The sequence below is a fragment of the Rhamphochromis longiceps genome, linkage group LG22, assembly GCF_057381845.1.
Source record: "Rhamphochromis longiceps isolate RC_006_pf linkage group LG22, R_longiceps_female_GT1.1, whole genome shotgun sequence".
Lineage (NCBI taxonomy): Eukaryota > Metazoa > Chordata > Actinopteri > Cichliformes > Cichlidae > Rhamphochromis > Rhamphochromis longiceps.
This window is the reverse complement of record NC_140577.1, coordinates 929,962-941,648: the sequence shown is the minus strand read 5'-3', so window position 1 is coordinate 941,648 and position 11,687 is coordinate 929,962. Positions and strand designations below refer to the sequence as shown.

Genomic DNA, 11,687 nt, shown 5'->3' with positions numbered 1-11,687 from the left:
CAATATTTAGGAAAGACTTCCTACAAAACATTTCATGTAAAAGTAACTTATGTTGACTGAACCTTACTGAACCTCAGTCAGTCAATACGGCAGTTATGTGACCCACACTGTAGTGTTGGGGATGAATGCGTGAAATTAACCAGGATTTGTAGTTTCAGATAGAGATATCAAAAAATGTCTTAGGACTGGCTGGTTCTATGATTTAAAAAAGAAAGCTTTCCAGTAAAGTGCCATATTTGTCACATGGCAAAAGACAATTAGTCTTTGTTTGTACATAAATGTTTGTACATAAAAAAAACAATTAATGAAAATAAAAAAGGGATAATTTCATGTTCGTAGTCTTACAATCCCCCAGCAGCGTAAGTCTTGAGCAGTATTGTAGGAATGGGGTCTAAAAGACACGTTGATGGTTTGGAGGAAGTAGTTATTGAAGTTAACTCAGAAAGATCAGTTGGAGAAAAAGACTCTAAATGAATATCAATGTAACTGAAAGTAGCTGTAGATAATGTTACATCTGTGGGATTACAGCCCGTTCGCACTCCCGAGGCATAATATACTGATTTGTCACGTCCCGCGGCGTTCCTAAGGAAAGCGAAAAGTGACCGTTTGCATTCTTATGCTACACGCCGGGTTATGCATGAAATCCAGTAGAATGACGCTCCCACGGTAATACTTGTTCCAGCCATGTATTCCAGCCCTAACCATAACCTTATCCCTAACCTCAACCAGCACTTTAATAATGTTAAATAGTGTTTCCAAAGCGATTTAAGTAAAACAAATATACACGTGTAGATTCATTCCAAACGGTTCTCATGTTTCCTCATTTTTCTGATCTCATCATATAGGGACGTGTCGGGTGCCTGGAAGTGTAATATACAGACGATTTGCCAGCTAGCGTACAATGTTACGCTTTGGGAGTGAGAACGTGTTGGAGATGACTATGAGTAGATTAAGAAGTAAAATTATTAACAAGATGATCGACCTCTGTTAGAGTAGCGTTCAGGTAGCTGCTCTGCTCTGTGTTGGCACAGGGCATTGAAGATGATAACAGTGGGTGGATTATATTCTTAAACTTAGTTACAGCGCTTTCAGAAAGACATCTACTGTGATCAAGTCTACTCTCCACTGCTGTGTAATCAATTATTATAAATGTAAATGTTATCAGGAAATGATCAGACAGGAGAGGGTTTTCAGGAAACACTGTTATACTGCCTGTATTTATCAGTAATGTACCAGAGGCCTTCAAGATGGCAGAAGGTAAAGAGCCATCTCCAACCTTCCTTTCAAATCAAGGAAATGGAAACGGAAATCAAATCCTTGAAGGAGAAGTTGTCAAACAGCTGACAGATCATCTGCAGAGGAATGGCTTATTGGAAGAGTTTCCGTCAGGTTTCAGAGCTCATCATGTCAAAGAGAGTCAGGATTAAATGAGACAGATATCATTTATGCAGGCTCTCAAATGAGTTATGATCTGATATGGATGAGGACTCAGGTTTCGTTTTAAAGCTGGGAAAACCAAAATGTCCTTTGACTGTGGTCAGAGTGAAAGGATTACTCTCCTGCTGCATATTGAAGGTTTGTGTGAGAACAGTGAGCTGTCTGGAGCACAGAATGTGAAGACCAGCACAACAATGATACAGAGCAATGCCTGTGTGTTTGTACTGCACATCAGAGCCAACGACAGGCTGTCATGTGACTGAGGAGCGGTAAAACACTGCATACAAGACACTGAGTTGAACATGTTTCTCTGTATCCACATTAAAATGCATCTATTTACTCAGAAAAGAGTGTCTTTTTAAAAATCTGGCTGATTTCTGCATGGTTACATAATCCTTCCTTATGAAACCATCCTATCTGATGACTTCATAATGAAATCAACCCAGGCTGGTTCCAGAGAGCAAAGCTGACTGTTGAATAAAGGCAAACATTTGATGCATTTCCACTCACATTGTAGGGACTGACCGTTAACAAAGGAGAGCACAATAGAGGAAATGACACACCTGCTAGTTTGGGAGTTTCTCTCTATAAGTATGTATGTATAATACATCACATTTACAATACAGTATATCTGCCAAGTCATACTCTGAGTTCCTCTGCATGAAAACAAAAAAGAAAGGAAAACAGAATCTAAGAATGGCTGGAATCCTTTCATTCACATTAAATAATGTGAAAATAAGTACGATGCATCCCAGTTTACTGAGGTGTGAGAAATACATCCACACACTTATTGGAAAAAAAACAGCAGAGAAAAGTGAGTTGGGCCGTTATATGTGAGGAGCAGCACAGCTATGCTAACCTTCATGTTGAGACGTTACATAACTCCCGGTGCAGACGGCCCCCTGTTATAGTGTTTCCTCACTTGGCTCATGCGAGCCCAGCCCAATTTTTACTCTTTAAGTGTGCGCGTGTGTGTGTGTGTGTGTGTGTGTGTGTGTGTGTGGGGGGGGGGGGGGGGGGGGGATATGTGTGTATTCACATCATTTATGTTAATGAGAGTGTGGGGAGTGAGTTGGAGGGTGGGGTGGGCTGCTTTTAACTATGTAAAGCACTTTGTGCTACATTTTTTTTTTTGTATGAAAAGTGCTTTATAAATAAAGATTGATTGATTGATTGATAACTGTGTGACAGCTGAACAAAAAAATCATTGAAGTGAATCCAAAGAAAGAAAAACGGATTTATCAGCCACAAAGGGGGTGACTTTATATTTCAGGTTTACTGGACTGCATTAAGAGCTATATGTGTACCTGAGTTTAAGAACATGCAGCTTCTGGTCTGAATGAAACCACTGCACCTGTATTTGGAAAAACCAGTCTGGGTTGTGCCTCTTATCTGGACCCCTCCCTGTCAAGCTATGTCATCCACCTCTAGTTGGTTGGGGAGACACACCCAGACTGGCAGTATATGTATGCACTCTAACCTGGAACATACTGGCTCAGTTCCCTGAAGCTACTCCACCATCTGCCTACCTTTCTAGCTCCATTCAGAGTAAGGGTCTGCCACATTAATGCCACTCCTAACCAAATAACATTAAACATTTATAAGGGAACTTTTGTTCATATCTTCTCAAGAAGACATCGCAGATGAAGGTCAAATGTACCTGAATGAACTTGTCTATCGATCTCTCAGTCAGGATCACACACTTACTGTCACAATCCTGGGTCTTATGACCCAGCGGTCTCAGTTTCTTGTGTTTTGTCATTTTGTATTATGATTTGAGTCCACCTTGTTAGTTTAGTCCTGGTCCCGAGGTTGTCATGTTTGGCTTTTGGTTGTTAGATATCCCCATGTCTTTGCTCCTTATCTTCCTCTGTGTACCTGTGTTCATATATCTCTGAGTATTTTCAGTTCTGTGTCCTCCCTGTCTTTTTATGCGTAATTGTCCTCATCTGTGCTCCCTGTGTATTCCCATGTCCCTTATTACCTTCTGTGTATTTATGTGATAATCTCCCTCTGTTTCGTGTCGCGTCATCCTTCAGTTTTGTGCGTATTTCCCTGTGATTTCCCTGTGCCTCCTGGTGAGTTAGTTTTAGTTCTCCCCAGTGTAGTTTTGTATCGCCCTTTGCCTTTCTGTTAATAAAGCTGTGTTTTGAGTTTATCTACACGTGTTGTGAGTCTTGCATTTGGGTCCTCACCTCCCTGCACACACCCAGTCCCTGAAACTAACATAACTCAGTTCATTTAAACATTTCACATTTTCACGTCCTTCAGTTTTTAATCGCTGCACTTACAGGATGTGAGCTGGACAACATTAATAATCTTAATGAGGTACATGTGACATTGGCGACACAGCTACTGAGATGAAGCTCATTTTGCAGCAGAGGTGGTTGTAGTTACAGTAGCTGTAGTTGGAGCAGCTGCGGTTGGAGCAGCTGTGTCTGAGAGCTGCATGAAGCTGTAGTGAAGAGAAACTGTTTGATCAACTGAGCTTTTGGTACCACATATACACTGCAGTCTAAAGTCTTAGACATATGAAGTTACATCATAATTTAATAGAACTTGTTACTTGTAAGCTGTCCATCACAGTGAAAGCAAGTGTGATGTTTTATAAGCCAGCGACATGAGATAACATCAGCATTCATATAAATATGTGCAGGTGAAGTAATGGTAGATATTGTCCTGGTTAAAGGTGTGTGCAGACACAGCTTGAATGCAAGTGTCTCTCTGCTTTTGTCCTCCTGAAACAGCCAACAACACTGACTGTTGCAGTGCTGTTTCACACATGCTCTGTGACATTTTTCTGCTGCTACATTTTACCGCTGTGACTGTGAACAGGTTTGTAGAAAAAGTATTATTAAGAGAAACCATTCTCATCATAAAACAGTCAGGGGACACTCATTAATCAATCCAAAGAGACTTTATTTATGATAGTTTTGAAAAGTGCAATGATAAGATCAGTGTTGAGATTGTAGACATCACAATATTGTTAATATTAGTCCCCTGATCACACGCTTGGATGATACACATACAAACAACATCTCAGGGAGGAAAACATCAAACATGTCTGATCTGAACCCCCCCCCCCCCCTAAAACTACAATAAATAAGAATTCAAATATGCTTTACAACCTGGTTACTTAATAATTTCAAAACTTCACATGTACTTTGGTTTATTACTTCATTTTCAGGATGTGAACTTAAAAATGTTACAAATATGAGCTGAGTACATGTGACATCAGAACCAGAACTAATGTAAGGAAGCTGATGTTGTTCACCATGGCAGAGGAAGTGGTTCTTGCAGTAGTTCTGGTTGTTGTTGGGGTTGTTGTTGGGGTGGTTGCTGAGGTTGTTCTGGTGGTTGTACTTGTTGTTGGGGTAGTTGAGGTTGTTGTTGGGGTGGTTGCTGAGGTTGTTCTGGTGGTTGTACTTGTTGTTGGGGTAGTTGAGGTTGTTGTTGGGGTGGTTGCTGAGGTTGTTGTAGTGGTTGTACTTGTTGTTGGGGCAGTTGAGGTTGTTGTTGGGGTCGTTGCTGATGTCGTTGTAGTGGTTGTAGTTTTTGGGGTAGTTGTGCTTGTTGTTGGGGTAGTTGCTGAGGTTTTTGTAGTGGTTGTACTTGTGGTTGGGATACTTGAGGTTGTTGTAGGGGTAGTTGTTGATGTTGTTGTAGTTGCTGTGGTTGTGGTTGTTGTTGGGGTAGTTGCTGATGTCGTTGTAGTGGTTGTAGTTGTTGTTGGGGTAGTTGTGCTTGTTCTTTGGGTAGTTGCTGATGTTTTTGTAGTGGTTGTACTTGTTGTTGGGGTAGTTGAGGTTGTTGTTGGGGTCGTTGCTGATGTCGTTGTAGTGGTTGTAGTTGTTGGGGTAGTTGTGCTTGTTGTTGGGGTAGTTGCTGAGGTTTTTGTAGTGGTTGTACTTGTTGTTGGGATACTTGAGGTTGTTGTAGGGGTAGTTGTAGATGTTGTTGTACTGGCTGTGGTTGTGGTTGTTGTTGGGGTAGTTGCTGATGTCGTTGTAGTGGTTGTAGTTGTTGGGGTAGTTGTGCTTGTTGTTGGGGTAGTTGCTGAGGTTTTTATAGTGGTTGTACTTGTTGTTGGGATACTTGAGGTTGTTGTAGGGGTAGTTGTTGATGTTGTTGTAGTTGCTGTGGTTGTGGTTGTTGTTGGGGTAGTTGCTGATGTTTTTGTAGTGGTTGTACTTGTTGTTGGGGTAGTTGAGGTTGTTGTTGGGGTCGTTGCTGATGTCGTTGTAGTGGTTGTAGTTGTTGGGGTAGTTGTGCTTGTTGTTGGGGTAGTTGCTGAGGTTTTTGTAGTGGTTGTACTTGTTGTTGGGATACTTGAGGTTGTTGTAGGGGTAGTTGTAGATGTTGTTGTACTGGCTGTGGTTGTTGTTGGGGTAGTTGAGGTTGCTGTTGGAGCAGCTGTGGTTGTTGTTGGGGCAGCTGTTGTAGTTGTGGTTGAGGTTGTTGTCACCACAGCTGTAGTTGTTGTTGTTGGGGCTGCAGTTGTAGATGTTGTTGGGGCAGCTGTTGTGGTCCTTGTAGGGGCAGCAGTCGTGGTTGTTGGGGCTGCTGTTGCGGTTGTTGTTGGGGCACCTGTTGTGGTTGTAGTTGGTGCGGCTGTTGTGCTTGTTAAAGCAGCTGTGCTCGTGGCTGCAGTTGTGGTTGTTAATGGGGAAGCTGTAGTTGTCGTTGTTGGGGCAGTTGTTGTGGTTGTTGTTGGGGCTGCAGTTGTAGTTGTTGGCACAGCTGTTGTGGTTGTAGTTTGGAAAGTTGTCGTGGTTGTTGTTGGTGTAGCTGTAGTAGTTGTTTTTGGGACTGAAGTTGTTGTGGTTGTTGTTTGGGCACCTGTAGTTGTTGATGTGGGGGTGGTTGTTGTGGTTGTTGTTGGTGCTGCAGATATGGTTGTTGTTGGAGCAGGTGTAGTTGTTGTTGTTGGGCTAGCTGTTGTGGTTGTGGTTGTTTGAGAAGCTGTAGTTGTCACTGTAGTTGTAATTGTTGTTGGTGAAACAGTTGTGGTTGTTGTTGGTGAAGCTGTACTAGTTGTTGTTGGTACAGCAGTTGTTGTGGTTGTTGTTGGGGCAGCAGTAGTTGTTGTTGTTGGGGCAGCTGTTGTGGTTGTTGTTTGGGCAGCTGTAGTTTTTGGGGCAGCTGTTGTGGTTGTTGTTGGTGAAGCAGTAGAAGCTGTTGTTGGGATTACAGTTGTTGTGGTGGTTGTTGGGGCTGCATTTGTTGTTGGCGCAGCAGTTGTGGTTGTTGAGGTTGTTGTTGGTGCAGCTGTAGTAGTTGTTGTTGGGACTGCAGTTGTTGTGGTTGTTGATGGGGCAGCTGTAGTTGTTGTTGTTGGGGCAGCTGTAGTTGTTGTTGTTGGTGCACCTGTAGTAGTTGTTGTTGTGAATGTAGTTGTTGTGCTTGTTGTTGGGGCAGCAGTTGTAGTTGTTGGCACAGCAGTTATGGTTGTTGTTTGGGCTACTGTAGCAGCAGTTGTTGGGGCAGCTGTTGTGGTTGGGGCAGCTGTAGTTGTTGTTGGGGCGGCTGTTGTGGTTGTTGTTGGGTCTGGCGTTGTAGTTGTTGGCGCAGCAGTTGTGGTTGTTGTTGGGGCAGCTGTAGTTGTTGTTGTTGGAGCTGCAGTTGTGGTTGTTGGAGCAGCAGTTGTGGTTGTGGTTGGTGCAGCTGTAGTTGCTGTTGTTGGCGCTGCAGTTGTGGTTGTTGTCGGTGCAGCTGTAATTGTTGTTGTTGTGACTGCAATTGTTGTGGTTGTTGTTGGGGCAGCGGTTGTGGTTGTTGTTGGGGCAGCTGTAGTTGTTGTTGTGTGGGCGCTTGTTGTGGTTTTTGTTGAAGCTGCAGTTGTGGTTGTTGGAGCAGCAGTTGTGGTTGTTGTTGGGGCAACTGTAGTCGTTGTTGTTGGGGCGGCAGTTGTAGTTGTTGGGGCAGCTGTAGTCGTTATTGTTGGGGCTGCAGTAGTTGTTGTTGGGGCAGCTGCAGTTGTTGTTGTTGGGGAAGCTGTTGTGGTTGTTGTTGGGGCAGCAGTAGTTGTTGTTGGGGCAGCAGTAGTTGTTGTTGTTGGGGCGGCTGTTGTGGTTGTTGTTGGGGCAACTGAAGTTGTTGTTGTTGGAGCGGCTGTTGTGGTTGTTGTTGGGGCAGCAGTTGTGGTTGTTGGGGCAGCTGTAGTCGTTGTTGGTGGGGCGGCAGTTGTGGTTGGTGTTGGGGCGGTTGTTGTGGTTGTTGTTGGGGCAGCTGAAGTTGTTGTTGTTGGGGCGGCTGTTGTGGTTGTTGTTGGGGCTGCAGTTGTTGTTGTTGGAGCGGCTGTTGTGGTTGTTGTTGGGGCAGCAGTTGTGGTTGTTGTTGGGGCAGAAGTTGTGGTTGTTGTTGGGGCAGCTGTTGTGGTTGTTGTTGGGGCAGCTGTAGTCGTTGTTGTCGGTGCAGCTGTAGTAGTTGTTGTTGGGACTGCAGTTGTGGTTGTTGTTGCGGCGGCTGTTGTGGTTGTTGTTGGGGCTGCAGTTCTTGTTGTTGGGATAGCTGTAGTTGTTGTTGTTGGAGCAGCAGTTGTGGTTGTTGTTGGGGCGGCTGTTGTGGTTGTTGGGGCAGCTGTAGTCGTTGTTGTTGGGGCAGCAGTAGCTGTTGTTGTTGGGGCGGCTGTGGTGGTTGTTGTTGGGGCTGCAGTTGTGGTTGTTGGGATAGCTGTAGTTGTTGTTGTTGGAGCAGCAGTTGTGGTTGTTGTTGGGGCGGCTGTTGTGGTTGTTGTTGGGGCTGCAGTTGTGGTTGTTGGGATAGCTGTAGTTGTTGTTGTTGGAGCAGCAGTTGTGGTTGTTGTTGGGGCAGCGGTTGTGGTTGTTGTTGGGGCAGCTGTAGTTGTTGTTGTGTGGGCGCTTGTTGTGGTTTTTGTTGGAGCTGCAGTTGTGGTTGTTGGAGCGGCAGTTGTGGTTGTTGTTGGGGCAGCTGTAGTTGTTGTTGTTGGGGCGGCTGTTGTGGTTGTTGTTGGGGCAGCTGTAGTTGTTGTTGTTGGGGTGACTGTTGTGGTTGTTGTTGGGGCAGCTGTAGTTTTTGTTGTTGGGGTGACTGTTGTGGTTGTTGTTGGGGCAGCTGTAGTCGTTGTTGGTGGGGCAGCAGTTGTGGTTGTTGGGGCAGCTGTAGTCGTTGTTGGTGGGGCGACAGTTGTGGTTGTTGTTGGGGCAACTGTAGTCGTTGTTGTTGGGGCGGCTGTTGTGGTTGTTGGGGCAGCTGTAGTTGTTATTGTTGGGGCTGCAGTAGTTGTTGTTGGGGCAGCTGCAGTTGTTGTTGTTGGGGAAGCTGTTGTGGTTGTTGTTGGGGCAGCAGTTGTTGTTGTTGGGGCAGCAGTTGTTGTTGTTGGGGCAGCAGTAGTTGTTGTTGGGGCAGCAGTAGTTGTTGTTGTTGGGGCGGCTGTTGTGGTTGTTGTTGGGGCAACTGAAGTTGTTGTTGGAGCGGCTGTTGTGGTTGTTGTTGGGGCAGCAGTTGTGGTTGTTGGGGCAGCTGTAGTCATTGTTGGTGGGGCGGCAGTTGTGGTTGTTGTTGGGGCGGTTGTTGTGGTTGTTGTTGGGGCAGCTGTAGTCGTTGTTGGGGCTGCAGTAGTTGTTGTTGGGGCAGCTGCAGTTGTTGTTGTTGGGGAAGCTGTTGTGGTTGTTGTTGGGGCAGCTGTAGTCGTTGTTGGTGGGGCGACAGTTGTGGTTGTTGTTGGGGCAACTGTAGTCGTTGTTGTTGGGGCGGCTGTTGTGGTTGTTGGGGCAGCTGTAGTTGTTATTGTTGGGGCTGCAGTAGTTGTTGTTGGGGCAGCTGCAGTTGTTGTTGTTGGGGAAGCTGTTGTGGTTGTTGTTGGGGCAGCAGTTGTGGTTGTTGTTGGGGCAGCAGTTGTTGTTGTTGGGGCAGCAGTAGTTGTTGTTGGGGCAGCTGTAGTAGTTGTTGTTGGGACTGCAGTTGTGGTTGTTGTTGCGGCGGCTTTTGTGGTTGTTGTTGGGGCTGCAGTTGTTGTTGTTGGGATAGCTGTAGTTGTTGTTGTTGGAGCAGCAGTTGTGGTTGTTGTTGGGGCGGCTGTTGTGGTTGTTGTTGGGGCGGCTGTTGTGGTTGTTGGGGCAGCTGTAGTTGTTGTTGTTGGAGCTGCAGTTGTGGTTGTTGTTGGGGCGGCTGTTGTGGTTGTTGTTGGGGCTGCAGTTGTTGTTGTTGGGATAGCTGTAGTTGTTGTTGTGTGGGCGCTTGTTGTGGTTTTTGTTGGAGCTGCAGTTGTGGTTGTTGGAGCAGCAGTTGTGGTTGTTGTTGGGGCAGCTGTAGTTGTTGTTGTTGGGGCGGCTGTTGTGGTTGTTGTTGGGGCAGCTGTAGTGTTTGTTGTTGGGGCGACTGTTGTGGTTGTTGTTGGGGCAGCTGTAGTTGTTGTTGTTGGGGCGGCTGTTGTGGTTGTTGTTGGGGCAGCAGTAGTCGTTGTTGGTGGGGCAGCAGTTGTGGTTGTTGGGGCAGCTGAAGTTGTTGTTGTTGGGGCGGCTATTGTGGTTGTTGTTGGGGCTGCAGTTGTTGTTGTTGGGATAGCTGTAGTTGTTGTTGGGGCGGCTGTAGTTGTTGTTGTTGGGGCAGCTGTAGTTGTTGTTGTTGGGGAGGCTGTTGTGGTTGTTGTTGGGGCTGCAGTTGTTGTTGTTGGGGCAGCTGTAGTCGTTGTTGTTGGGATGGCTGTTGTGGTTGTTGTTGGGGCAGCTGTAGTCGTTGTTGGTGGGGCAGCAGTTGTGGTTGTTGGGGCAGCTGTAGTCGTTGTTGGTGGGGCGACAGTTGTGGTTGTTGTTGGGGCGGTTGTTGTGGTTGTTGTTGGGGCAGCTGAAGTTGTTGTTGTTGGAGCGGCTGTTGTGGTTGTTGTTGGGGCAGCTGTAGTTGTTGTTGTTGGGGAGGCTGTTGTAGTTGTTGGAGCAGCAGTTGTGGTTGTTGTTGGGGCGGCTGTTGTGGTTGTTGTTGGGGCTGCAGTTGTTGTTGTTGGGGCAGCTGTAGTTGTTGTTGTTGGGATGGCTGTTGTGGTTGTTGTTGGGGCAGCTGTAGTTGTTATTGTTGGGGCAACAGTTGTTGTTGTTGTTGGGGCGATTGTTGTGGTTGTAGGGGCGGCTGTTGTTGTTGTAGGGGCAGTTGTAGCAGTTGTTGGGGCACCTGTAGTAGTTGTTGTTGGGGCAGCTGTAGTTGTTGTTGTTGGGGAGGCTGTTGTGGTTGTTGTTGGGGCGGCTGTTGTGGTTGTTGGGGCAGCAGTAGTTGTTGTTGGGGCAGCAGTAGTTGTTGTTGTTGGAGCTGCAGTTGTGGTTGTTGTTGGGGCAGCAGTAGTTGTTGTTGTTGGGGCTGCAGTAGTTGTTGTTGGGGCACCTGTAGTAGTTGTTGTTGGGGCAACAGTTGTGGTTGTTGTTGGGGCAGCTGAAGTTGTTGTTGTTGGGGCGGCTCTTGTGGTTGTTGTTGGGGCTGCAGTTGTTGTTGTTGGGATAGCTGTAGTTGTTGTTGTTGGAGCAGCAGTTGTGGTTGTTGTTGGGGCAGCTGTAGCAGTTGTTGTCGGTGCAGCTGTAGTAGTTGTTGTTGGGACTGCAGTTGTGGTTGTTGTTGGGGCGGCTGTTGTGGTTGTTGTTGGGGCTGCAGTTGTTGTTGTTGTGACTGCAATTGTTGTGGTTGTTGGGGCAGCTGTAGTCGTTGTTGTTGGGGCGGCAGTTGTGGTTGTTGTTGGGGCGGCTGTTGTTGTTGTAGGGGCAGTTGTAGCAGTTGTTGGGGCAACTGTAGTCGTTGTTATTGGGGCGGCAGTTGTGGTTGTTGTTGGGGCAGCAGTAGTTGTTGTTGTTGGGGCTGCAGTAGTTGTTGTTGGGGCAGCTGTAGTCGTTGTTGGTGGGGCAGCAGTTGTGGTTGTTGGGGCAGCTGTAGTCGTTGTTGGTGGGGCAGCAGTTGTGGTTGTTGTTGGGGCGGTTGTTGTGGTTGTTGTTGGGGCAGCTGAAGTTGTTGTTGTTGGGGCGGCTGTTGTGGTTGTTGTTGGGGCAGCCGTAGTTGTTGTTGTTGGGGAGGCTGTTGTGGTTGTTGTTGGGGCAGCTGTAGCAGTTGTTGTCGGTGCAGCTGTAGTAGTTGTTGTTGGGACTGCAGTTGTGGTTGTTGTTGGGGCGGCTGTTGTGGTTGTTGTTGGGGCTGCAGTTGTAGTTGTTGGGATAGCTGTAGTTGTTGTTGTTGGAGCAGCAGTTGTGGTTGTTGTTGGGGCGGCTGTTGTTGTTGTAGGGGCAGTTGTAGCAGTTGTTGGGGCAACTGTAGTC

General features: G+C 46.6%; 1 protein-coding gene across 1 annotated transcript in view; it reads right to left on the bottom strand.

The window, feature by feature from the left end:
* Positions 1-3,757: 3,757 nt before the first annotated feature.
* LOC146643014 (uncharacterized) overlaps positions 3,758-11,687 on the bottom strand; it is a 28,960-nt gene continuing 21,030 nt past the window's right edge. The window contains exons 7-12 of the mRNA XM_085395809.1: positions 10,869-11,209; positions 9,637-9,713; positions 8,123-8,367; positions 6,990-7,324; positions 4,614-4,730; positions 3,758-3,892 (exon numbers count right to left, since the gene is read on the bottom strand). Coding sequence (XP_085251935.1) covers positions 3,758-3,892; positions 4,614-4,730; positions 6,990-7,324; positions 8,123-8,367; positions 9,637-9,713; positions 10,869-11,209 — 1,250 coding nt within the window. The remainder of the gene's footprint in view (positions 3,893-4,613; positions 4,731-6,989; positions 7,325-8,122; positions 8,368-9,636; positions 9,714-10,868; positions 11,210-11,687) is intronic.